The sequence below is a fragment of the Enhydra lutris genome, unplaced genomic scaffold, assembly GCF_002288905.1.
Source record: "Enhydra lutris kenyoni isolate GAN:26980312 unplaced genomic scaffold, ASM228890v2 scaffoldscaffold28, whole genome shotgun sequence".
Taxonomy (NCBI): domain Eukaryota; kingdom Metazoa; phylum Chordata; class Mammalia; order Carnivora; family Mustelidae; genus Enhydra; species Enhydra lutris.
Window position 1 is genome coordinate 23869069 of NW_019154112.1, and position 27608 is coordinate 23896676.

General features: G+C 43.1%; 1 protein-coding gene across 2 annotated transcripts in view; it reads left to right on the top strand.

Moving 5' to 3' along the window:
* LOC111152367 (ELOVL fatty acid elongase 5) overlaps nt 1-27608 on the top strand; it is a 76475-nt gene that overhangs the window by 38369 nt on the left and 10498 nt on the right. The window contains exons 1-3 of one of the 2 annotated variants that reach the window (XM_022510883.1): nt 5164-5184; nt 8183-8248; nt 11215-11402. In XM_022510883.1, the coding sequence (XP_022366591.1) occupies nt 8191-8248; nt 11215-11402 (246 nt within the window). In that variant the 5' untranslated portion in view covers nt 5164-5184; nt 8183-8190. Of the gene's footprint in view, nt 1-5163; nt 5185-8182; nt 8249-11214; nt 11403-27608 lie in introns of those variants that run through there. The other variant, XM_022510882.1, reaches the window with a different exon arrangement.

Here is a 27608-nt window from a genome sequence, read left to right on the forward strand (position 1 = left end):
CGCCGCCCCCCACACATTGAACGCTACACCAGAGTGAAGCTGTTCAGCTTTCTTTAACCATGGAGCTAACCCAAAGCCATCCTTTGTAGTGCATATTAGTGCCCTAATTTTGCAGTTCTTTATCCAAAGCCCCAAATAGGACTGTGTTCTCTCTTACATGTGTGATGTATGATAGATAACATGATTGTGTCAGAGTTTGTTATGCCCTTAGAATGGAGGCTAGAAAGTATGGAAATTCTACAGGAAAAAAGAATAAGCATAGGGCACCTGAGTGGCTCATTTGGTTGGGCACCTGAGTGGCTCATTTGGTTGGGCAACTGCCTTCGGCTCAGGTCATGATCCCAGAGTCCAGGGATTGAGTCCCACATTGGGCTCCCAGCTCCATGGGGAGTCTGCTTCTCCCTCTGACCTTCTCCCCTCTCATGGTCTCTCTCACTCTCTCTCTCTCTGTCAAATAAATAAAATCTTTTAAAACAAAAGAATAAGCATAGATTTGTGCTTTGGCAGAGTGACAATACCACTATTGATGTGGCAGATAATTTCTCTTGAGCCAAGATTTAATCCAGAGTTGTCATTTATTTAAATGTGAGCATTCTAAAGGAATTCTCTTGTCAGTTTACGTTCATACCTGAAAGCTTGCTGGTACTTAGGTATTCTTCCCCTTATGGTCTTTATGACAGTTTTTATATTTTTTATTTTAACATTTTTGAGAAAGGTATGGTTTATGTTCCTCCTCTCATTGCGGAGCTAATTTTTTTCAACCTAGAAAAACCTTTTTAAATTCAGGAAAGAGTGTTGTGACTACCAAATTAAATCACTGTTTAATTTTTCGTGTTATTGGCAGTCAGCTCGAAGAATGTTCCCATGCGTGCCTAACCCAAGTTGACTGTTAAAGAGCTGAATGGGTAGGAGAAGAGAAAGTGGAGGGAGGGTTCATCCTGACCCCCTGGTAGCTCGTCAACTCAGTTGACTCAGTTTTACGTGAACTATGACAAGTCAAAGAATAAATAAAACCAGATATGATGAGGAAGTTTTGCTAAACAGTAGTTAAATGTCTGCAGTAAACACATCTGTAAGCCAAAAGGCATGTCTGACTTGACTGATTTTGCAGGAAAGGGAGTTATCCCAGCAAGCTGACTGCTGCCTACTATCGTCACCTTAGCAGCAGGAAGAGCCAATTCTTGACCCTACAGATCTTTACTACTTACCTGTGAGTTTAGGAAATTAACTTTCTTTACTATAGTAAATTTTTAAAAATCTTGATGTCTTTTAAAACAGATTTGCCCTAAGATCTTAATACTTTTCAGTTGCTGAACAACCTTCCAGCTTTCTCCCGCTGCAGCTATAAACAGCCAAGATGATAGCGTTTGCATTCTTAATGAGACCGAAAACTCGTCTTGAGAGCTACGGTGGAAGAACTTTCTATGCCATCTCTCATTAACCCAGCCCCCTTCTGTTGTCACCACCACCCCATCCCCACCATTCTCTCATATTTTGTGATTCCTCTTAAGAGCCAAATGGAAAGGAGAGGGGGGGGAACTGATTTGCTTAAAGCTTAATGCGGTGTCTTTTTTCAGACAAGCCTCCAGCAAACTCTTTGATAGTAGATCAAAGAGCACAGTAATGCTTATTTAACCTCACACAGATGATTCACCTGGCCATACTCCTCCTGGAGGGAGCTGACAGATGGATTTTCCACATGAGCAGGGCTCTCTTCAGAGGATGCTGTTTTTGCCCTTTTGTGTCCTGCTTACATCAGTGTGTTCAGGTTTCTGCATTTCATTCTGTGGTGGTTGCAATGTTTCTCTTGTGTTCAGGCCTAAGGCACACCTCAGTCCTGTAATTCTTAGTATGTGTGGCAGGAACTTGTCCCAGGACACAGAATTAATATTTGATTTGGGGTGCCTGGGCGGCTCAGTCAGTTAAGTGTCTGCCTTCAGCTCAAGTCATGATCTCAGGTCCTGGGATCAAGTCCCACATCATTGGGCTCCCTGCTCAGTGGAGAGTCTGCTTCCCGCTCTTCATCTGCCCTTCCCCGCCCCATCCCCGCCTGTGTGTGTGCTCTCTCTCTCTCTCTCTCAAGTGAATAAATCTCTTAAAAAACATTTGATTTGGATATGGGTATGCTGAACTCTCACACCCTCATAATCTAGGTTAATTTAAGGGAGTGACCAGACCCCGTTAATTAGTTTTCTTCGTGAGATACTTATAGTGAGGCACAATTATAATACAGTCGCATGGTTACCACAAACACTCCAGAATTTGATAGTGGGAAGTGGCTTGCAACTAAGAGTATCCTTTGAAAAATGTGCATAAAAGAGGAAAATCTTTTTTTCTTTTTTGGGGGGGGGGGCGGTGGAGGGGCAGAGGAAGAGAGAGACTCTTAAGCAGACTCCATGCTCAGTGTGGAGCCCAGCACAGGGCTTGAGATCATGACCTGAGCTGAAATCCAGAGGGACATGCTTAACCGACTGAGCCCCTCAGTCTATTCTAATTTACTTGTCTCTGATTTCTACCCTTATCCCATTTTTATTGTCATTATTTTTTCTGTGTGGCCTATGAATGAACTAGTGAATACTTCGAATACTGTCACAGAATTTTTTTTTTTTTTTCAACAGATCCTGTTGCTTCCCATCGTGACCAACTCTGAGAAGCCCTGTAGGTTGAGTGGGCATCAGAGATTTAGGGCTATGGAGGCTGGGGAAGCAATGCTCGGCCTGGTGTCAGTGTGATCTGGTTCCTGGGAGGTGCTGACCACCCCCTTTTCCTGTCTCTGGGGAACCAGCCAGATCAAAGAATGGCTTATTCTTTTGCTTCATTTAGGACCCGAGCTCCTCTACCGTGGGCCCAGTGCCTGGGCTTGGTCCCTGCTAGTACAATTGTACCGAGCAGCTGTATCCCACTTGGCCCAACTTGCCCAAGCTGCCGGTAGGATGACTTGGATTACTGAGAAAGGGGTGTTTCTGGCCCACGGGCAGCCTGGCAGAGGGGGACTGCAACTGTCCGGCCGTCCACAGATCTGGCAGTACAGTTGAATGTCTTGTGCAAAGTGGGTCACATCGTTCTCATGATCGCAGATCACTAAGCAAAGAGTCCAGGGTTTTTCCAGGGCTGTTTGCCTCTCCTGTTCCTTTAGAGAAGTATAAAGGAGTAGAGCTGGGCCCATAGACCTCTCAACAAGTGCCCTATTCACCCAGCAGGGTGGGCGGGCCCCGCCTGGCTGTGAAGAATTCATTTGCTGAGACCTCTTGTACTGTTCCTGTGGCTTAGCAAGGGAGGTGAGGAGGAAAAGGGCATGGTGCTGGCAAGCGGTGGCAGTGAGAGCAATTAAGCTTTGGCATCTTCTGTTCCCAGGCTTTTGGCCACGTGCTCTCTGCAAGCTGTGCCATGTGGTTGCTTTCTGTGGCTCACCACCGAGTGAGCTCCGGGTGCCAGGCGGGGAGTGGGGGACAGAAGGCCTCTCGCATTGCTGCCATCCACTACCCCTCTCCCCCGGCCTGGCCTGTGGCCTTTGAACATGCCATGCACCTGCTGGCGTTGGGGCTCCTGCATTCGCCTATCCCTCTAACTGGAATGCCCTTTGCCTCAATGCTCTGTCTGTTCAGGTGTCTTCTGTCCAGTGCCCTTGTACATCAGGGCGGCCTTGTACATTCTCCAAAGTGGATCCTGTTCCATGACCCCACCCCCGGCCCCTGCTGTATTACTTTCTTGCTGATAACAAGATCTTTACATAACAGATTCTGTACATGTGTGTTTCTCCACCAGCGTGGAGTTTTGTCTTGTTCCTTCTGCGTCCCTCAGTGCCTGTGTGCCTGGCACATAAAGGGCACTTGGTAGGTGGACGGCGGGAGTGAAAAAGTGGATACATGGTACGGACAGATGCCAGATGCGTGGCTGGCCAGACAGAAATATGAGCTGACACTGGGTAAATAATGAAAGTAAACCTTTGATGACAGTTTCTTGGTAACCTGGGTAAAAACAGACACCTGCGTCTGACAGGATTACCGTACTCGTCCAGCTATGGGCGTGGTAGAGGGAGAGTTTGGGGGGAACCTTTCACATGGCAGAGTCCAGCCCAGAATCAGGCCTGTGGTTCACAGACCAGCATTCCACTGAGTCAGGACCTGTGTGCCAGGGACCATCTCTGCCCATGCTTTCACCCCCTTCCCTGTGGATATTTCAGGAGTAACACACTCCTCCCTGACTATTCTCTGCGTATGTTCTTGCAGAGAATGTTTTGCTAGCTGTTTCATGTGTTCCTAAGTTTGATTGTGAGACGTTCTGCCAACCCAAGACAGGAATTCTCACGTGAAGAAGAAATGCAGTCTAAGAACAGATGTGCTGTTACAGAGAAAATCGCATGTTGTGTGTGCTTTTGTAGAGATGTTCCATCTCAGAGAGTCACAGGAGTGCTCCTGGGCCTGCCAGCTTCCTCAGGGCCTCTGTTGAAGATGGGTTTAGACTGGGGTTGCTCAGACAGATGGCTTGTCACAGAATTCTTGAATATCTCCAAATACTAAATTTCACAGTTTCTTCTGGTAACCTGCTGCTGGCTTCAGGATTCTTGGACTGAAATTTTACCTTATGTTTAATCAAGCTGCTTTTCTGTTGCTGTGATGTTAGCCTAGATTCTCAAACTGAACGCTGTCCTAGGCATTGTTCTTACAATGATGGGTCGTTATACCAGTTCCTGGGCCTCATTTTTTCCAAGACCACTCATGTTCTCCCCACCTCCCAACTCTCTCCCACAGGTCTGTTCCCTGTCATGTTTGACTTTTTTTTTTCCCCTACTTGTTTCCACCTTTTCTATATCCTCCTCACATTTAAAACAACAACAACAACAACAACAACAAAACAAAACTGGTTACAGCCTCTCTGGAAGGTCTCTTGGTTAAAATTTAGAATGATTCCCTTGTCAGGTCTTTTCCTCATGCTAGATCCCATGTTACTGTTACTTGAATGGCATTTTTTTTTTAACATTTTATTTATTTATTTGAGAGAGAGAGACAGAGAGAGCATGAGCGAGGAGAAGGTCAGAGGGAGAAGCAGACTCCCCGTGGAGCTGGGAGCCCGATGCGGGACTCGATCCCAGGACTCCAGGATCATGACCTGAGCCGAAGGCAGTCGCTTAACCAACTGAGCCACCCAGGGGCCCTTGAATGGCATCTTGACAGCTTATTAGTAGTAAGTACACAGCTTGTTGTAGTATGCACTGTTCTGACACCCACTCATTCGCTGGATGAGCTCGGTTTTGTTTTCGGTTTATAGCCCCGGGCTTCCTTCTGCCCTGTGAATGTCGAGTTTGTTCTAGGTTTCTAGGTATGCTCCTTTGCGTCTGTCCCTGCTCAGCAACACTCTATATACAGTAGGTGCTTGGTATTTATGAATCTAATCACTACATTCATTTCAGCCTTGTTTTCCTTGATTACTGCCTCCTATTAACAGCTCCTTTCTCGGGTGATGCTGTCAGCTCACCCGTCTTCAATTGCTGTCCGCCTTGAAGGGGACGTTGTGGGTGGGATGTCAGGATGACTAGGGGCTCACTGCTGGCATTGAGTACACAGGGACCAGGGACAGAAGGCCAGCAGTGCCCCTGCTGAGAAGCACGAGCAGCCATCGATGGTAGTATCCCTCGTGGAGTTGAACAGTTGAACCTGTTGCGGACCTACAGCAGAAAACCTTTATTGAGGCCTTACTGCATGCCTGGCACTGCTCTAGGGATCTGATGTGTATTAAATCATTTGATCTTCTTAATCTTTGAGGCAATTACTGTACATTTGCCACCATTTTACAGATGAGAGGTTAAATAACGTGTCCAAAGTCACATTGCTAGTAAGTGGACAAAATGGATTTCAAACCTAGGTGGTCTTGGGCCACTGGGTGGCTCATTTGGTTAAGCATCTGCCTTTGGCTCAGCTCACGGTCCTGGGGTTCTGGGATTGAGCCCCACATCTGGCTTCCTACTCAGCAGGGAGTCTGCTTCTCTCTCTCCCTCTGCCACTCCTCCTGGCTCATGCATGAGCACATACTCTCTCTCAAAAATAAATGAAATCTTAAGAAAAAAAAAAAAAAAAGTGGTATGATGAAGAGCCCAGCACTTACCCACCTAATCACCTGCCAGCCTGTTATCCTGTATACCTGCTCTCAGCCCCTTTGTGCTTAATACCTGATTTTTATATGTGTAATGTGATCCATTCGTAAGCTATACATTCATTAAGTAAAAGCAGGATCTAGATTTAAAATGTTTTGGAAGAAGGTGGATTTGTCCCTGGTGGGCAGCTTGTCCATCAGTGACTCAGTGTAGTAGTCAAGGTGTTCATAACCTTGTTCCTCCTTGTGCCTGTTTGCTTTTGATTGGGGATGAAGGGGACCTCGTGGCCTCCATATACATGGTCTACCATCCATCACAGATAAAGTTAAATTTTATTAGAATGATCTCAATTTCACAAAAACATGGTGTTTGTTCTAGGTGATTTTCAGTAGATGACGAAAAAAATAGATACAGTTAAATTATTTTCCAGCTGCTAGACTTTGAATAGATAAAGCATCCTTAAATGGATGGCATCCTTTTTAAGAGGAATTCTGCTTAGGAAATGTAAAGCTTAACCAATTCTCAAGATCTTCTAGAATTTCTGTCCCCTGAAGAGGTTCAGTTTTGGGCAGGAAAATGGATCAGAACCAGAATGGTCTTAGGAATACAGTATATTAAAAAGCTGTATAATTTTCAGGATTTCAGAAGTGACCTAGTACTGTGATTGTGTATAATTGTTGGCACTTGGATGTGTAGAGGTTGGTGGCTTCCTGGTTTCCAGCCATGGGTTGAGGGAGTCAGTACCTTTCCTGCACACCCCAGTCCCCACCCCCAACCCAGGGTGGAAGGGGCAGGTAAGAAGAGAACCCTGGTAACTACTACTTTCTAAGTGTTCTTGGTGGTCTCTGTCTCACTGCTGACTGGATTGACACAGTTGTAACTACTAGAGTCCACGGATGAAGGGAAGTTTATCCATGAAATTAGCCAAAGAACACACATACTTCAGTGCCGTAAGCCGAGAAAGAGAAGTATCATTAAATGATTAACAGCTTACTTTAGTTAATAAAACCAATTTTGCCTTTGCCTTTGTGGTTAATTCTGTGAAAAGTAAATGTATGCCTTCTAACTTTAATATAGAAAAGAGTCAGTATTTGAAAAGATACTTAGCTCTACTATAAATGTATATCTTCAGTGGGAAATGTGGGGAGCCATAAAATCTTCGAAGATAAAGGTAAATCTGTAACTACTGATAGACTATATTTCCAAGATGTTTTAAGTAAAAGCAAGCAAGCAATATGTACTCCTTAATATAACATTGTTTTCTCTTTGTTCACTGTAACCTCCACAGTAAGAATATATTTTATATTACAACATATATCAGCATACTTAGGTGATAAAATAACACTAGAGATTTATGAAAATATTCGTTCTCACTAGAGGCAGAGCACTCTGATTAATATTATTATTGCTTTCTAATGTTAAGTTGACCTAATCATCTAGTAATGGGTTGAAATCCACAATTGTAAAAACAATTGGCATGACCCCTTTTGTGCTCAGAAAAGTCTCGAGGTATGTCCAAGATGTGTTACCATAGGTTCCTTCTGACAGTGGGGCTTCGGGATTGTGGTTGGAGTGAAGTGATGAGTTTTTTTTGTTTTTTTGGGTTTTTTTTACCATGGACATGAAATATTTTTAAATAATAATTAATGAAGATAGCAAGCAGAGGACTCCGTCTCTTCACTGTGGCCTTCTTTTCTCCAACATGGCTCTTCCTTTCTTGGCTACAGTCTTACCTCGAGCTCTGGTTCCTGCCCAGATGGGATCTTCTCCCGTCTGCCGCCTTTTTCAGTCCAGTTCCACTCTTCTCCCCACTGAGATTCCAGCTTCACAGAAAGCATTTTTATGGAACTGCGAAAAAAGTTCAGAAAACTGGCACTTCATTTATAAAGTGAATTCACGGGATTCTGTCTTTCCTTTGGTTTTCCAATTAGACACAGCACACAAGTTACTTTGGGAGTTAAAAAAAAGTTTCAGCATAACCTTGTCTGTAGCATGTTCTTTGAAAAGGATTTGTTCTTAGTCTTTTATGAAAAAGCACTGTATAAAAAGCATTTTGAGTAGAGATTAATCAATGTCTGTTTTTCTTAATAGGTTTTAAAATGGAAAATTTTGATGCATCACGTAGTACCTATTTCAAGGCATTGCTAGGCCCCCGAGGTAAGGTGGTTTTGGTTTTGCTCTCCTCCCCTTATGGATACTTATAAATATTGCATGAACAGATTCTAGAAAACATTAGCATCTTCTATGATAAAACTAACGCTTTGTCCTGGATAACAAGCGGCTTAGAGAAGCCCTGTGATGACAGTCTTGAAGTGGTGCAGTGTCCCTGGCTATCAGAGCAGACACACAGCTGCTGTGACCCTCTGCTAACTGTAGCTGGGGGTTCAGATTATGCTAGAAAGTTTGCAGCCCAGGAATGCTGCAGATTTCACCATCACTGGTGGAACGTTTTCCTCAGTTCTTGCGAGTCTGCAGCTGAGACTGGTTTCCAAGATGCACTGCTGGAGTAGTTTAAAACTTGTCCCCTTTTACAGTTTTAAAGACTTATTAATGTCCTTTCATGTTGTGTCACATCAGTGGGTAAATATATACACCTGACCTCACTTTTTTATACTTCTTTGATTGTTTCCTCTTAGGAAGTAAATCAGCTCCATATTGCTCTCTTTGAATGTCATCTGGAATGATACGTGATGTATCTATAAAGAAGGAACTTTTTAGGTTCACAGAGTCATTAAAAAATTGCAGGAAGCTTTTAAATAGATGAAAAGATTCAGTTTCACTTCTGATTTTTTTCAAGTACAAAAGAAAACAGCGAAAGGAATTCAGTCTCTTAGCGTGGTAGAAATGAAATGTGTTTGATAGCAGTGATGATGTGGGAAAAGAGTCTACGTGGTATGACCTCTCTGAAGGGTAATTGTGTCTTCCATTGAAATAAAAATGCACATGCCCTTTGACTCAGCTATTTGACTCCTGAGCCTTCATCCTAGAACTTGTCTTGATCAGATACGCGAAGATAGGAATAAGGGTGTTCTCTGCAGCATTGCTTGACAAGACTGGGAATAATCTAGGTGCCCATCAGAGGCGGCAGGTTAAATCAATTAGTGTATAGCTAAATGAGAAAAACAAGTTAGATCATCTTGTATATTTACTTGCGTTGAGATGATGCCTTATTTCAACCTTATGGGTCAAAAGAATCCAATTTTAAACGGCTGAAACAATAATAAACATGACCAAGATTGAGCAACTCCTGAGATTTTTCAGGGACCCAGGACGCTTGTTCTTGTCATTTTCTACTTAGTATTCTCAGTATATCAGCAGTTGTGTACCTAGAAAAGTCCCTCCACCTTTCATGGCTGCAAAAGCCACAGGTGGCACCTGCTGAAGAGAAGGAAAACATGTGATCGCTTGCATAAATTTGAGAATAAGGAAACTCTTCCCCAGCACCTTCACCCAACTGCCATTTCCTCAGAGCTCCATGGCCACAATAGTTTCACATGCCCGTGTCTGAACAAGTCAGCACAGGGTGGCAGAGACTACCAGGGTTGGCTCAAGCCCTGGGGACTTCCTGCCTGGAGCTACAGTGGGGCTGGAAGTACTGGAAGTATTTGGCAATATAGAAAGAGGTTGCACATATGGCATATGGCCTTATGAAATTTCAAAAGCAAGGTGTAAAATAGAACATTAAGTGAAAGGAAATGGGAGGAGGTTTCTGCGTGTGCATTTACTGTTTGTGATCTATGTGCGCACACAAACATATGTAACAGTCTAATGTTAGTTGCTAAATGGGAACTTGTTTTCTCACAGTTGATAGCCAGGGCCCAGAGTTGAGAACACAAGGCATTAAGAACCTCCTCCTTAAGTCCACTGGGACCACCTTAGCCTAAGTAATGGGGAGAGGAGGGAGGGCATCTCCCTCTAAAGCCATGGCAGGAGCACTACAGAGAGACACTGGGTGAATTTAGAATGTCTGCAAGAAAGGAGACTGACAACCTGTTCTCCAACAGGATGGCTGCTTTTCCTGCAAGATCAAGAGAAAAAGTATTGGGGAAGGTAGCAGGATGGCCCAGTCAGGAGGTCAAAGCAGGGACAAAGACTGTCCTTACTAGCTGCTGCTTCTCTGAAGATGGGGGAGGCAAAACATACATGTGCCTCTGAGCTCCAGAGTAGGTGACCTTGGAGGGGAGAGAAGATTGAGGAGTGAAAGGTTTTGGGGAGTTCATCAAAGCAGGATCATCCATGGGGAATGTGCTGCAGTGGTGGCTTCCTGGGCATCGGTCACAGGCTGAAGTCGACCTACAGGGGACAGGTTAACACCTGGGGGAGGGTTGGCTGCCAGGGAGTTTACCCCCATCCAAAGAGAAGGCTGTCAGATTGCTCCTGCAGCTACAGCTACATGGAACTAATTTTTCTCATCCCTGCAGGGAAAGGAGGAGAGGAGAGGGGGGGAGAGCTCTCCTCCCCCTGTAGCATCTTTGAATCAGTGTAGGTCTTCTCTCTCAAGCTGCTGCTGCTCCTGTGGTTCCCTAAATAGTCACCACACTGGTCCTTGCTACCTCACCCCTTTTTATTTTTCCTTAAAAAGTACTGTCCCCTCTGCTGTTGACCGTTGCACTCATAGTAGATGCTGCCTTTCTCATTGGGGTGACTGTGACTGTCGTTAAGCTGGATGAATAGCCCATTTTCTCTGAGTCTGCACCTGCTGGGCAGGCTGGCAGACACTTCAGGTGAGGACTCTGGAGTTCAAAAAGACTGTCATTTCTGGAGTTCTGTTATCTTGTCCATCAGTCAGCAGATCTGGTCAGTAAATACAGTTAGTGGCAAATTTAGCTTTCTCCTTGCTTTCCTTAAGATTCTTTGGAATACGTATTATTTTTACTTAGCAAAAACCATGTATGATGTGCACATTACTCAGAACATGTAACAGGAGTTTCACCTTGTATGACAGATATTGAAAACTCCTGCTTCCTCTTCCAGTTGCTCGTTGGCATTAGGAACTGGAGCATTAGATGACTATTATAAAATTATGGAGAGAGAAGATTTTTAATGTTTGGGGGAAAAAAGTTGTAGCTGTTTTTATATCTGCCTTATTAATCACTAAATATTTTTCTTTTATTACTTTCCAGATACCAGAGTAAAAGGATGGTTTCTTCTGGACAATTATATACCTACTTTTATCTGCTCTGTCATATACTTACTATTTGTATGGCTGGGACCAAAATACATGAAGAATAGGCAACCGTTCTCTTGCCGGAGAATTTTAGTGGTCTATAACCTTGGCCTCACATTGCTGTCTCTCTATATGTTCTGTGAGGTAGGTCTCCCCCTTAAATGTGCTCTGATCACCGTCCTGAATGCTGTTCCTAAATGAGGAAGAGCAGCTGTGTTGCAGGGTGGGATGGGGGACTGGGAGAGCAAATACATTAATCCATTTTGAGTATGTTTTAAAATTGATTTTTCTAAAATGCCAGAGTTGTTTTTATAAATATGCCTTCTAGAATATCTAAAATAGAAGCCTTTGCTATTGATTGTTTTGTGATGCTTCATGTTATATTCAGAATTAAGTAGTTCCAGAAATACATTTATGCAGGCAGAATACAGGGTGGAAAATGAACAAAATGTGAAAAACAGATCTGTGAACACTTTATTATTAAGCATTTAATAAATACAGGATTTTCGTTTGGAGGTAGGGGAGGAAGGAAGTGGGTAGCAGTTGTGTTTGGTATGTTTTTTGGTAAGTCGGCCTCTTGCCTGATCTGATAACTGTAAATAGCTTTGAGATTTGACAAATTCAGTTTTTAAAAGCTAAGAGGAGTGTACAGTGAGATCTGCGTTTAAGATTTGAATGGTCTGTAAGTTTGGGCCAAATTATTTTTTCTATATAACTGGGATGTTGAAAACTATTATTTGATGATCTCGGAGGCAAACATTATAGCTGAAATAAAAATGAAAGAAACTGGAATCAAAACTTAGGTCCTCCCTGTTTTTCATTGTTGTGTAATACAGGCTTTAAGGCTAATGAGGGGGAGGAAAGCTGCCCTCTGGGTAATCACAGTTTGTGTACAGTTTTAGGGGAGGGACTCCACCTTTCAGGCTTACAGTGCAAATGTCTCGCAACCCAAAAGTATTGTTCTATCTCTGGGTGGAGAATTTAGCCACATACAAACATTTGCAAGCACTCCCATTTAGACTTTTAACCTTTTATTGTGGCTTTAATTCTCCAAGGAGTAGTAAAGAAGATGATAAGGGAAGGAGGGGGGAAATCAAAATGAATCTTAAAATTGGTATTGAGAGGAAAGAACGAATTCTCCATCCGCCTGAGCCCTCTCCATCCTGCCTCCCTGTCTGTGTGCATGCGGTTGTGTGCGAGAGTGCGTCTGAGCGGTTACACCAGTGAAGAACACTCTGATCGTGAGAGGTATTGATTGCACCTGTGGGAGGTCTAGGCCTTGTTCACCTATGTGTGTTTCATAAGCCAGCTAGAGAGTTTAGGAATAGAACGGTAGATGCTACTATCATTATGTTTATGCTTGATACTTTGTGAAATGCTTACAACCCCCTTTTTCACTTTTTCTGTCCTGTTCTAGAATGAAGGCAGTTTAATTAGCCTCCAAGATGGATATTGCAGGACTGGAGGCAAGGGCAGTGCATAGAATGACTTCTGGGCCCAGCACTGTGCACATCTCTCTGTGTTCAAGGGACAAAACTACAGCAAAGTGTCAGGTTTTTCAGAGTGAATCGTTTACTTTCCCATAATTGATAGATGATACAGCCATTTCCTTAAGAAAGCTTTTGTAGAGTTTATTGTTATACATAGTGGTATTCTAGAGAAAAAATATTTAAGATCATTAAATCTTCTAGAAATTAAGGATCTGCCTTATGGGTTTCTCAAGCCCGGGAGATAGAGCCAGAACTTCGTAATTAACCTCTCTCAAACAGATCATTCTTGGTGTAAAGAGGGGAAGAACAGTGCTGTATAAATTGCTGCTGTGTGCATAGGACTGAATTTGGATGGTCCAGAAGCACTGTGGTAGGAAATACAGATTTTCCTCTGACAGCTTGGTGAGAACTAGACGTGACATTGAGCCATCTAAGCACTGGATGAAGAGACCTAAGAAAAAATACAGTGGAGGAAAACAGTCCTAACTGACGACTTAGAGTACGTACAACAGTAATCCTAAGGAGGCAGTAATTCCTTAATTTTTAAATCCAGTTTCTAAAATATGTCCAGATCAGGTGTTCCTGAGTTGAAAATAAGCCCCACATTTTACTATTTGTTATAGGTATTTGCATTTGATTTTTGTGTGACTTCTTTCCCTGTATGTACATAAACCCATCAATAATACCATTATAACATATCCTTTGTCAAGTTTTTCATTTCCTCTTAGCTCCTGTTTTTTTTGGGGTTTTTTTGTTTTTTTTCTTTTAACTAGGATTTATATTCCGTTGGCTGTTAAAACCTAGGAGGGCAGTCATGGAGTTTTATGACAGAACAAACTGAGGAGGTCATAGATCCCAGTTGGGCCCCACAGTTCAGCGAAGTGTCCCAGGAACCATTTGCCTGTGGTCACACAGTTGGCAGAGTCTTGATTATTAGGCTTTATTTACCCTTCTGCTTATCTACATATTTGGGTCTGTAAGGAATTTAAAAAATAAATAGGTAGTCATTGATAGTTCTGTTTATTTTATTCCGTGTGAATTCACAGCTGCCTTCGCAAGTTCTGGGCTAATACAAATAAAAGTAGCTGTCACTAAAGGAGACAAAAAGAAAACTTAAAAGAAGGGAAATAACAAGGAAGTGAAAGGGGCAGAGTCACTATGAGTTTAAAATTACCAGAAGCAGGAAAATAACTAAATGACAGTTTGAAAACTATGAAACAGAGTTTAAAATCCAGAAAAAGTCTACACTTGTTCATAGTGACTGTGGTTGATTGTAAGAGAGTAAAAGAGACTTGGATTACATACAGTTTTCTCCAAAAAACTTAGTGTTTATTTTCAGGAAAATGATCGTAGATCCCTGATTAGAAGTGTATTTGAACAGTGATGTGTTTTAGATTAAAAATGCAGGACTTTATGACAAGCCTTTTGGCTTTTACTTTCTAAATGCGGTGTTAACGAATCACAGTCAAGGGGCGCCTGGGTGGCTCGGTCAGTTAAGCATCTGCCTTTGGCTCAGGTCATGAACCCAGGGTCCTGGGATAGAACCCCACATCAGACTGCTTCCCAGAAGGGAGCCTGCTTCTCCCTCTGCCTGCCGCTCCCCCTGCTTATGCTCTCTCTCTCTCTCTGTCAAATAAATAAATACAATCTTGAAAAAAAATAAAATCACAATCAGTGGTGAAGCCTCAAATAAAATTTCATAGAAGAGAAACAGCTTAGTTTGTGTTAGTTTCTCAGCATTGTAAATCTGTGCCCTTTGTAGCAAATGTAAAATTCTTGTGTGCCTTTTCTACCCTTTGAGATGGAGGGCATATTTCGTCTTTATCGAAGCCCCCCCCCCCATGTTTCCCCAAGCTACGTGTAAGTCCCTGAGCTCCAGATTGAGAATGCCCAACCGTACAATGCCAGATATGGCTTCTCCTTATGATGCAGTATATGTCCAAGCTGGACTCATTTCCATTGGCCCCCACTTCTTACTCCTTTTTTTTTTTTTAATTTTTTATTTCTTTTCAGCGTAACAGTATTCATTGTTTTTGCACCACACCCAGTGCTCCATGCAATCCATGCCATCTCTAATGCCCACCACCTGGTTCCCCCAACCCCCCACCCCTTTAAAACCCTCAGGTTGTTTTTCAGAGTCCATAGTCTCTCATGGTTCACCTCCCCTTCCAATTTCCCTCAACTCCCTTCTCCTCTCCATCTCCCCTTGTCCTCCATGCTATTTGTTAGGCTCCACAAATCAGTGAAACCATGTGATAATTGACTCTCTCTGCTTGACTTATCTCACTCAGCATAATCTCTTCCAGTCCCGTCCATGTTGCTATAAAAGTTGGGTATTCATCCTTTCTGATGGAGGCATAATACTCCATAGTGTGTATGGACCACATCTTCCTTATCCATTCGTCCGTAGAAGGGCATCTTGGTTCTTTCCACAGTTTGGCGACCGTGGCCATTGCTGCTATAAACATGGGGGTACAGATGGCCCTTCTTTTCACTACATCTGTATCTTTGGGGTAAATACCCAGTAGTGCAATTGCAGGGTCATAAGGAAGCTCTATTTTTGATTTCTTGAGCAATCTCCACACTGTTTTCCAAAGTGGCTGCACCAACTTGCATTCCCACCAACAGTGTAAGAGGGTTCCCCTTTCTCCACATCCTCTCCAACACATGTTGTTTCCTGTCTTGCTAATGTTGGACATTCTAACTGGTGTAAGGTGGTATCTCAATGTGGTTTTAATTTGAATCTCCCTGATGGCTAGTGATGATGAACATTTTTTCATGTATCTGATAGCCATTTGTATGTCTTCATTAGAGAAGTGTCTGTTCATATCTTCTGCCCATTTTTTTATATGATTGTTTTGTGTGTGTTGAGTTTGAGGAGTTCTTTATAGATTCTGGATATCAACCTTTTGTCTGTATTGTCATTTGCAAATATCTTCTCCCATTCCGTGGGTTGCCTCTTTGTTTTGTTGACTGTTTCCTTTGCTGTGCAGAAGCTTTTGATCTTGATGAAGTCCCAAAAATTCATTTTTGCTTTTGTTTCCTTTGCCTTTGAAAGAAGTTGCTGTGGCTGATATCGAAGAGGTTACCGCCGATGTTCTCCTCTAGGATTCTGATGGATTCCTGTCTCACGTTGAGATCTTTTATCCATTTTGAGTTTATCTTTGTGTACGGTGTTCTTACTCCTTTTTAAACATGTCAAACATGGGAGTCCCATGTTATAGACATATAAGTATATAGGTATATAGGCAGCTGGTATATCCTGATGTGGATCCATTTGGGTGTGTCTGCTCTCCTCCTACCTCTCGCCTCTTGTTCCCCCTCAGCTGAGAGGATCGAATTGCTTGGTTTGTTCCAGTCCAAAAGGGAGCATCCCAGTTGATGGGTCTGAGTCTTGTGCACCAATCCTGGGACTCAGCAGTAGCTGCAGGGAAAGCAGGGTCATTATTGAATAGGACACTAGGTTTTGAACTGTAAGAACTGCTGGCCCCTTTCCTCAGGAGGAGACCCTTTGAGCTTCCAGCCTGCACGTTATTCATAGTTCCACTCAAACCCCCCAACACCAAGTTTCTTTCATTCTTCTGGTCTCTACCCCTGAGAAACTCCCTCTTCTTTCAGACCTAGGCCACCTCTGACAGTCTCCATCTCCTTAAGGATTCTACACAGTTCCCCTGGGAAGCCAGGAGCACATGGAGTCAGGACTTGAGCTCTATGGAGCAGTGATTCTGTGATTTAAGCCTCTCTTGCCTTCCCACTGTTCCCAAGGAACATGCCTCATAGCTTTCCACTCAGGTGTTCCGCTGGGTGTGGCCTCAGCATCCTGTCCCTCACACACTGATCACTGGCTTGGAAGATGGCTGTGATCTCAGTGTTTCTTCCCTCTGTTAATGTGGCTCCACCAAATGTTTCGTGAGTATTGGGGTAGAAAAAAAGCAAATGCCTGAACCATGGTTTTACTTTATTTAACAAAATCACAGATTACAAATAAGATTGTTTTTTTGAGTACTTGTTTGTGTTTATTCCCTTGCAGTTAGAACTGTCTGTTGTGAATAGGGTGAGAGACTTCAGACATTCAGAACATTTAAAATGCAATTTTAAAACAGTGGTTGATAGCTGGATAGATGGATCTGGATTGGCGTAGAACCAAAACTTCCTCTTTCTTCCCCATTGTATTTCTTACTTTAAATTGTAATTTCAAAACTACTTCAACATATGGAAAGTATAGTCACATAAATGATATCTATGTGCCTCACAAATATTGACCTTTTATTATTGGTTTGAATTATTTGTTTTAAAAAGAAGATATTAGGGGTACCTGGGTGGCTCAGTTAAATCCCCATGTTGGGCTCACTGTTCAGCGGGGAGTCTGCCTCTCCCTCTTTGCTCCCCCCACGGACACTTTCTCTCTCTCTCTCTCTCTCACATAAACAAATAAAATCTTAAAAAAAATTAAAATGCATGTGATAAGCCCTGGGTGTTATACACAACTGATATATTATTGAACATTACCTCTGAAACTGATGATATACTATATGTTGGCTAATTGAATTTAAATTAAAAAAAGAAAATATTATAAAAATGCATCTGAAATACAGCCCCTTCCCAGATACAACTTTCTTCTGAAGTTCATATGTTTCTTCTCTAAATATGTTTTTATACTTTCAGTACATGTGTATATTCTGGGAAATTTTTAAAATTTATGTTAATGGCTTACTGTTTATACTCTTTCAGATAGCTTTCTTTTAGTCAGTATTAAATTGTGAGATGACTCCATGTTGAATCATAGTTCCCTTGCAACTAAAGTTCCTTGCTCTTTTAGTCAGTATTAAATTGTGAGATGACTCCATGTTGAATCATAGAAATTAGTTAATTTCTGTATTATTTCAGTGTTAGAATTTAGTATGCCATTTTAGGAAGTTTTCTTTGCATGAACGTACAGATTTCCTTTGATAGTGTTGTATGGAGGATTCTTGGTCTCCTTGTGCAAGTGTGATTTTTTTTTTTTTAACTAGATACACTAGGACTTTAATGACTGAATCTGATAGTCTCTTTTCTTTTAGTGGGGAAATGTAACCCATTTTCATTTAGCGTAGTGATTATTTTAGAATAATTTCTATCACCTTTTTTGGTGTGTATATGTGTTTTCCATGTCCTTTTTTCCCTTCTTTCCTATTTTCTGTTGAATTTTTGTGTTTATTTTTTCATTTACTGATTGAATATTCATTCTAATTCTGTATTTTAGTGTTGCCCCTAAGTTTTTAATATGCCTCCTCAACTTCGTAAAGTCTACAGTGTATTCTTATTTCTGCCCTCTTGAGTCACACAGGATGCTGGAAGTTCTCTTGCTGATCCCCCTCTCCTGTGTGTCTCCATCGCATTTCGTCCCAGCGTTTGTTAAATGTCCTGCACTATCGTCATCTTTGCAGTCAGGGCTTGCTCTTTGCTGTGCTCACTCCTGATCTGTGAAATCCATTCCTCCCTTTGAGGCTCCATTTCCTTCTCCTGGAGTAGTTCTTTGCTGTGAAGACTCAACTCTCAGTCTCTGTTTGAGCATCATTTTTTAAAAATATTTATTTATTTAACAGAGCGAGAAAGAGATCACAAGTAGGCAGAGAGGAGATCACAAGTAGGCAGAGAGGCAGGCAGAGAGAGGGGAAGCAGGCTCCCTGCTGAGTAGAGAGCCCGACATGGGGCTCGATCCCAGGACCCTGGAATCATGACCTGAGCTGAAGGCAGAGGCTTAACCCACTGAGCCACACAGGCGCCCCTTGAGCATCATTTTATTGGTCTTTAGGCATAGAACTCTAGATGAAGTTATTTTTCTTCTGCACTTTAAAGATTCATTCCAGAATCCTGTTTTTGTTCATTCATAAGTAATCATTTTTGTTCCAGGTAATTTTTAAGTTGTGTTCTAAAATAAAACAGTTGTGTGCCTGGGTAGTCATCTATTTTTATTTGTCTCATTCAGGACTTGTGAGCCTTGGGTCTGAGAGTTTACGTTATTTCATTAATTCAGGAAAGAACTCGGCTCTCATCTGCTCATCTCCGGCCTCTCCTCCCTCTACTATTAAACACGTGTTAACAGTCCCTGACCCTACATCGTATCTCCTTGTATTTGTGCCTCATTATCTCTTTCTGATTCGCTCACATTTTCATTTGTGTCTACTCTGCTGTTCCATCCATCTATTGAGTGTTCAGTGTAAACGGCTTCATGCTGTTTATTTTTGAAGGTTTGCCACTTGTCTCCCCGCCCCATTACATAACATAAGAGCATTATGGGAGTTTTTTTGTTGTTGTTTCCGTGATCTAGATACGACACTTATCTCCAAACTTAACTACTTGCTTTCAGCCACATCTGTGAGGTCAAACCTCTAGAAATAATTATTAAATCTACATTAAATCTCCTCTTTAAAAACATTTTGTCAGAACCAGAAGTCAGTACTTTTTTTCTTTCAATCTTCTTTTGAAGATTTCTGATACTGCTTTATTGGAAAGATGAAAGAAATTTGCTGGGTGGGTGTTTTGCTTGTACCTTCTAACCCCTCTGTCACTGTGGGGTTGATACAGCTGAAGCATCTCCCCGGGCACCTGACAGCCTGTTCTTCCGTGGGCTCTGGCTTTTAAGGTCCTGATAGAACCACAGAGCAGTTGCTTTGGAAACATTATATTCTAAACTGTCTTGTTTTTCTTTCCCTTCAGGCTTTCCGAAAATAGAAATGTTATTGTGGGGAAATAGCATTTGGAAAAACACTTAAAAGACCTGGTAGTTGAATATTGAATTTTTTTTTTAATTATGTTTACCAGAGTACTTCAAAAAAATTTTTTACTATTCTGCTTTTTCTCCTTTAATAGAGGTACAGAGAAATTGAAACATGTGGTGAGATTAATATTTCTCGGAAAGGCCTGATCATTGCCTTAAAATACTTCTCACTCTTAGTTCCCTTGCAACTAAAGTTCCTTGCTCAGAATGAAGCTTTTCTCAGGGACTGGAAGCACCCTGCTCAGTTATGTTCCTCTCAGTTTATCTGGCACTGCCCTGAGAGAACACCTTATATTGGGTGAATGGAGGAAGGGTGCAACCCAGACTGCCTTCCCGTCTCTCCTCACACCCAGCAAAAGAGCAAGGATTACCTTCCAGGAGAGCGCAAGCTTCAGAGTTAGTTCAAAGCCCGGCCTGACTTCTCTAAACTGACTCCGCAAACCTTTGGTAACTTGGCCACTTGGAGTTGGGGTACCAAGGAACGTGTCACTGGACAAAACTAACGCAGACTTAATCTGCAAAACCAGAGTCGGTAGTAGCCTGGAGAAGTCTCTTTAAATTATGCGAAGGATGCCCTGGCACCACTTCAGACCTAGTCGTGGGAGTCGTGGGCCTTTGTGCGTGGGCAGCAGAAAGAGCAAACATCTGGCTAGAGTCATAGCAGGGACTTACATAGTGCTTCCCATGCCAGGTCCTGGGCTAACTCCTTTACTGTTCCTTGGACTGTCACCGCCCTTTCTGCAGAGAGCACATTCCCGGGGAGGCCTGGGATTCGGGTCTGCGCCTCAGACCAGTGTGCAGTACCGTCTGGAGATGCTGAGTCTTGGCTTGAGGTTTTCCTCTCCCTAGCCACTTACACTCCATGAACGACAAAATGAGCATTTGCAGAAGCCACTCCCCAGGAGGCCTGAGAAGTGAGAGACTAGGCCCGGCAACATACAAGGACAGGGTCTAGGGTTCAGGGGAGAATGCCAGACATCCCTGTTTCAGCTTGGGCTGAGGACAGGCTGTTCCTTTGTGCTTTGTTCTAAAGGCTTCTCTAGTGTACAGAGCCTGTCCTTATGACTTAACCAAGAGTATTCCATTCAGCAGTGACCCATGGGTGTTCCTGGTCATCAGGAAAACAAAACAAAACACTTCTGGAGGTTTTGAGTGTGAAATTATTTTAATGAGCATCCTCATGGCCTGGACGTGAAAGATTTGAAATGCAAAGCCTCAGGCTTTGACCTGACCCTGTTTCATAATAGCACAGCCAAGAGCAGGTAGTTAAGCCCTGAAAGAATGAGATACTTTGAGTTTTGGAGCAGCTGATGGTTAATTTTAAATCAAATCTGCTGAAGTAAAGACACAGGTGAAAGTCTACTTTTCCTCAGATTGCTTCATGGATAGAGTACCCCCATTGTGCTCTTGAATTATTAAGGATTCAGAAACAAGGAAGGAAGGTCAGAGGAACATGGGACTCCTGTTTGAAATTGCAGTTAAACTGAGGACCCGAGTGCTCGCTTCGGCAGCACATATACTAAACTGAGGACCCGAATACCTGGGTGCTGGTCCCAGTGGTGCCACCAAAAAGCCATGTGACTTTGGGGCATCCATATCACTTCTCATCTCTGTTTCCTTATTTAAAACATGGGCTTGTAGCAAGTCTAAAAAATACACACTCAGCCATTCACATAGAAACAATATAAGCTTGACAGTGAAACTGTCAACCACCCACATACTTGGTATTACTTGGAAATGTCCCTGGGTCCTCTTCTAGATGCAATTTGAATTCCAGTATGGACAGTCTCTTACTCTTCTTGGATAGATGTCTGCTTGGGGGTAATAATCGCACAGCTCACCAGGCCTTCATCACTGAAAGCAGCCAGGCCTTTTAGAAAAGGGTTATCTTGTGGCTCTGACATCTAGAGATATTGGGCTGAAAGGCTGTGATAATGGCCACCCAAGATGAATTCTTCTGCTTATTCTTTAAATGTTAAATGACCTTGTTTCTTGAGATGCTTTGGTAGAATTCCAGAAAATGCCCTGGAAATGGTTATCATGCTGAAGGTCATACCTCATTGGTGGCTATTTGTGGTGTTAGATGAGAAGTCACCTGTCACCGTTAGAAATGATTCACTCCATGAGCTGCGTCACCCAGACCTAGCTGTGATACTCGCCTGATGTCTCTTCTTTAAATGAAAAGATGCATCAAAACCACCTTAGGTTATTGAATTTGTCCCATAAGAAGAGAAAGCTGCTAGCTCAGCTATAATTCCAGCTCTTTCTGTGCCCCTGGCCTAATTAAAGTTTGCTTTACTCCACAAAGGAGAAAGCACATATGGTTTGCAGTGGTGTGTTTGTATTTTGATTACTTGGGAAAAGCCAGGTCAAGTAAATAATGCCATAACGTAGGCTCCTGGAATAGCTGGTGTTGTAATGAACTGCACGTGGCGGCAGGCTGTTCATTGTGGCCTCCGTTTTCCTTCAGGTACAGTCCTGTGCGCTCCTGAGCAGATTCCTAGGAGCCCAAGGTAGAGGGACCTAGCCTTACTTTCCGTGCCTCGCCTTTGTCCAGCCTCCTGGCCCTCGGGCTCTGCAGTGTCTGCAGCGATGTATTGACTTTCTGGGGACCAGAGCAGCTCTCTGGAAGGAAGTCAGACCCAAGCCCTGAAGGGAAATGGTAGCCAAGGTGACTTTGACTAGATCATTGTCTCCACTTTTGTGGTCCTAGGGGCGCTGGAAGGAAGAGCTTTGCAGAGCCCATGCTGTTTCCCTCTTATGGGGGATGGAGGGAGCAGAACCTTCTGACACTGACCCATTGTACACAGAATTGGTGAGAATAGTCTTAGGTGAATTAACTTTAACTCAGGGGCTTGGTCCTTGTCGTTATATTATTCTATCCCTTCTGAAGCTGAGGATGTATGAGAATTCAACTCTCCATGTCCCCCCATTTGATGGGGACTGTTTTTTCCATCTTGTGAACAGAACTCAGATGAATAGTGTCAAATCTAGGTTTCACTAAAATACTTTCTTGTGTTTCAGTTTCTCCATTTGCAAAGCAGAAATGACATCTTTTGGGGGGGGTTGTTTTTGTTTTTTTTGTTCGTTTTTTGTTTTTTTGCTATGAGTAATATATTCAGCCTCTATTTGGGGGTGGGGTGTGGTGAGGCAAAAAGCAGGGCCTCAGATGCTTTGTCATTACTTTAGCAACTGTTCGGTACCTCTTGTGTGCAGGTCCCTGTGCTGGGTTCTGAGCATGTGGGAGCCCCAGTCCCCAATGATGTAAGCTGCCCACAGAGCTTAAAACAGACCCTTTAACAAAGGGCTAAAAGGGAACATATGAGCAGACAACTACAAGCCGTGGCAGGGTGAGGTTAGAGGAAGGACGACAGACTTCAGGCTGGAGGTCCAAGCAAGCAGTCATGAAGAAAAGAGGATTTAAGGGGCACCTGGGTGGCGCTTTCAGTGAAGCATCCAACTCTTGATTTTGGCTCAGGTCATGATCTCAGGGTTGTGAGATCGCGCCCCATATTGGACTCTGTGCTTAGCAGGAAGTCTGCTTTAAGATTCTCTATTTTCCTCTGCGCTCGCTCTCTCTCTCTCTCTCTCTCTCAAATAAATAAATAAATCTTTTTTTAAAAGGAATTTTAAGCAAACTTTGAAGGATAGTTAGAATTTTAAGAGCTAGAGATGGGGGTTCCTGGGTGTAGATGGCATTCCAGTTGAAAAGAATAAGCTAGTGGTCACTGCTAGCATTTGTTGGGTTTATCCTATGTACCAGGTTGAGCAGGGTAAGCATTTGTACACTCCCTCCATCTCAGTTACTTTCGCGGCAGCCTAAAGAGGCGCGACTGCTGTTCTTATCCTCTTTAAGTGAAGAAACTGAGGTGTATAGAGAGGTGTACAAACATTTGTCTAAGGTCACCTGGCTAAATGCAGATTGCTAGGAATTAAAGTACTTCTGGCTAGTGCCCAAACCTGTGCTCTTTGCCCTTGGCCATTGTGGGGTAGGTGAGGAGCAAAAGGGGTCCTTCTGACTGTAGGTCAGGGAGCTGGGGAAGAACGTGAATGCTGTGCCTAGGATTTAGGATTGGGTTCTAAAGAAACTGGGAGTCACTGAAGAATTTGTTTTTTGTTTTTTGTTTTTTATTTAATTCTTTTTCAGTGTTCCAGAATTCTTTGTTTATGCACCACACCCAGTGCTCCATGCAATATGTACCCTCCACAATACCCACCACCAGCCTCACCCAACCTCCCACCCCCGTCCCCTCCAAAACCCTCAGTTAGTTCCTCAGAGTCCACAGTCTGTCATGGTTTGTCTCCCCCTCCAATATCCCCCAACTCCCTTCTCTCCATCTCCCCATGTCCTCCGTGTTATTCTTTATGCTCCACAAATAAGTGAAACCATATGATGATTGACTCTCTCTGCTTGACTTATTTCACTCAGCATAATCTCTTCCAGTCCTGTCCATGTTGGTAAAAAAAAGTTGGGTATTCATCCTTTCTGATGGAGGCATAATACTCCATAGTGTATATGGACCACATCTTCCTTATCCATTCGTCCTCTGAAGGGCATTTTGGTTCTTTTCACAGTTTGGCAATTGTGGCCATTGCTGCAATGAAAATTGGGGTACAGATGGCCCTTCTTTTCACTCCACCTGTATCTTTGGGGTAAATGCCCAGCAGTGCAATTGCAGGGTCATAGGGAAGTTCTATTTTTGATTTCTTAAGGAATCTCCACACTGTTTTCCAAAGTGGCTGCACCAACTTGCATTCCCACCAACAGTGTAAGAGGGTTCCCCTTTCTCCACATCCTCTCCAACACTTGTTGTTTACTGTCTTGTTGATTTTGGACATTCTCATTGGTGTAAGGTGGTATCTCGATGTAGTTTTGATTTGAATCTCCCTGATGGCTAATGATGATGAACATTTTTCATGTGTCTGTTAGCCATTTGTATGTCTTCTTTGGGGTAGTGTCTGTTCATGTCTTCTGCCCATTTTTTGACATGATTATCTGTTTTGTGTGTGTTGAATTTGACCGGCATTTTTCAAAGAGCTGGAACAAACAATCCTAAAATTTGTATGGAACCAGAAGAGACCCCGAATTGCTAAGGAAATGTCGAAAAAGAAAAACAAAACTGGAGGCATCATGTTGCCTGATTTCAAGCTTTACTGCAAAGCTGTGATCACCAAGACAGCATGGTACTGGCACAAAAACAGACACATAGACTAGGGGAACAGAGTAGAGAGCCCAGATAAGATCCCTCAACTCTATGGTCAAATAATCTTCAACAAAGCAGGAAAAAATATCCAGTGGAAAAAAGACCATCTCTTCAATAAGTGGTGCTGGAAAATTGGACAGCTATGTGTAGAAGAATGAAACTCGACCATTCTCTTACACCATACACAAGATAATCTCGAAATGGGTAAAAGACCTCAACGTGAGGCAGGAATCATCAAAATCCTAGAAGAGAACATAGGCAGTAACCTCTTTGACACCAGCCACAGCAACTTCTTTCAAGACATGTCTCCAAAGGCAAAGGAAACAAAAGCAAAAATGAACTTTTGGGACTTCATCAAGATCAAAAGTTTCTGCACAGCAAAGGAAACAGTCAACAAAACAAAGAGGCAACCCACAGAATGGGAGAAGATATTCGCAAGTGACACTACAGACAAGGGCTGATATCCAAGATCTATAAAGAACTCCACTGAAGGGTTTTAATCACAGAATTCAGCGGTCTGCCCCAGTGGAAGTGCTGAGTGGCAGTGATGAGGGAGGGTGGACTGCCCTGGGGGCTGCAGGAAGCCTCTCCTAGGAGAAGAGGGCAGTGGGCTCAGGGACCTGAAGTGGTGCTGTACTTTGGGGAAGTTCACCGTCCCCAGACTGGAGTTCTTTGGCCTCCAGAGATACTGGGTGTTTTAGATACAGAAGTATTTTTCCCCCATTTATAGGAAGAGGGACAAGTGGAATTTTAAGATAATTAGCTTAAGGAGCAAAGCAATCCAACCTGGATGCCTTCTGAAAGACATTTTATTTATTTATTTTTTTTAAAGATTTTTATTTACTTATTTGACACAGAGAGAGAGATCACAAGTAGGCAGAGAGGCAGGCAGAGAGAGAGAGAGCTGGGGAAGCAGGATCCCCACTGAGCAGAGAGCCTGATGGCGGGGCTCGATCCCAGGACCCTGAGATCATGACCTGAGCTGAAGGCCGAGGCTTAACCCACTGCGCCACCCAGGCGCCCCCTGAAAGACATTTTAAAAGAAAGGTATGTGTTAGTCCCTTCTGCTAGAGTTAACAGATCCTTCCTAAGTCTGTGCCTGCCCTTGAGGTCAAATTGCCTACAGGAATACAAGGAAGAATTAGCTCTCTTCTTCCTCAGCTTCCTTGCCTGTCCCCTTTCCTACCAAGGCAGGCATTCATGAATGCAGTCATCTGCCTCAGGACACGATAAACCAAAATAGCAGCTGGACAACAGTGATGGTAGGTCCTAGAATTTTAAATTGATAAGGTGCTAACATTTCAAAAACATTTCAAAAAGCATGTCTAGCAAGGATAATCATGGTTAATAAGTTTTTAATTTTGCCAAGTAAGGCTATCATTTTAAATAAAGGTATCTTTTAAATTGCATAAATATAGGACGCCTGGATGGCTCAGTGGGTTAAAGCCTCTGCCTTCAGCTTGGGTCATGATCTCAGGGTCCTGGGATCGAGGCCTCCATCGGGCTCTCTTCTTGGCCGGGAGCCTACTTCCTTTCCTCTCCCTCTGCCTGTCTCTCTGCCTACTTGTGATCTCTGTCTTTCAAATAAATAAATAAAAATTTTTAAAAATTGCATAAATATTTCTTCATGAAGCACTTTGCTATGTTGTCCTTACTTTTTATCATTTGCAGTAGCGGTGTGAAAATTTCCTTGAGAACCATTCGTTCCGTGTATGTATTCCTCACCCACAGAAGATAATTCACTGGTTCTCTCATGCGGTAGGAGGAAGGGCAGGGGAGACTACACTCTCTTCTCTTCACCTCAGGTCTTCTGAGGGCACATATGCCAGCACCCCACTCCCAACCACACTTTATTTTCAGGCTTTTTATCTCAATTCTTGGAAGTCAGGGTACGTCTGCATTTGGGGTGCTTAACCTGCTGTGACTTGAAAGCACAATGTTGTCCAAAAAGATGATGTACCTTCTGATAAATTACCCTGCTGTTGTTGGTCTTTCAAAGATGGTGAAGTACAGCATAGTTTATGATCTGTTTATTAAAAGTCCAAATGTAGAAATTGTAGAAAATTAGAACCTTTAGAGATCATTTAGTCCAACCTCATCTTTTTACCTAAAAATACCCAGGGCCTGAGGAACTTAGCGGGCTCACCTCAGGTCTTGGGCCTCGGTGGAGGCAGCCTAACTCATCCTGGCTCCCTGGTCTGGTCTTCTGCTTCCTAAGGAGAACTCTTCACAAAATGATGCCTCCAAAACCCTGTGCCGGTCTTTGGTCTTGAAAACCATGTTAACACTTGATACTTCTTTACATATAGAAGATGACAAAGCCAGAAGGCAGACCACAGAAAGGAAGTTAATAGAAGATAAAGCAGTTTCTGAGAAGGGCTTTCAGTGAGAGTACAACGGCCACATCCACTGTGGCATTTCTGAGGTCAGATCGGGTGGAAGTTTAACCGTCTGTCTTCGGGCCCTTGTAATCCCTTTTCTGCTTACCCAGCAGGAAACCTGTGGTTCCCACTCCTAGTTGCAGGTTGGAAGTACCTTGAGAGCTTTGTGAAGGCCCCTAAAGAGTCTGGTTTAATGATCTGGGGAGAGGCCAGGCAGTAGCAGGTTTAGAAGCTCCCCAGGTGGTTCTGTTATGTAACGAGAGTGGGAACCACAGCTTTCAGCCCGTGGTTCACAAGCTTTAGCTGCATCAAAGTCACCTATAAAATAGCCTGTTGCCATGCCACCGGGCTTCACACCCAGAAATTTCTGATTCAGAAGGCCTAGGGTAGGGCTTGAGATTTTTGTGTTTCTAATGATTCTTGGGCGATTGCAACGCTGCTGGGTTGGGAACCACACTTCGTAAACCACAGTATTCAGTTCTCAAAGGCTCTGTGATCGTGACTGTGAGGCCCTA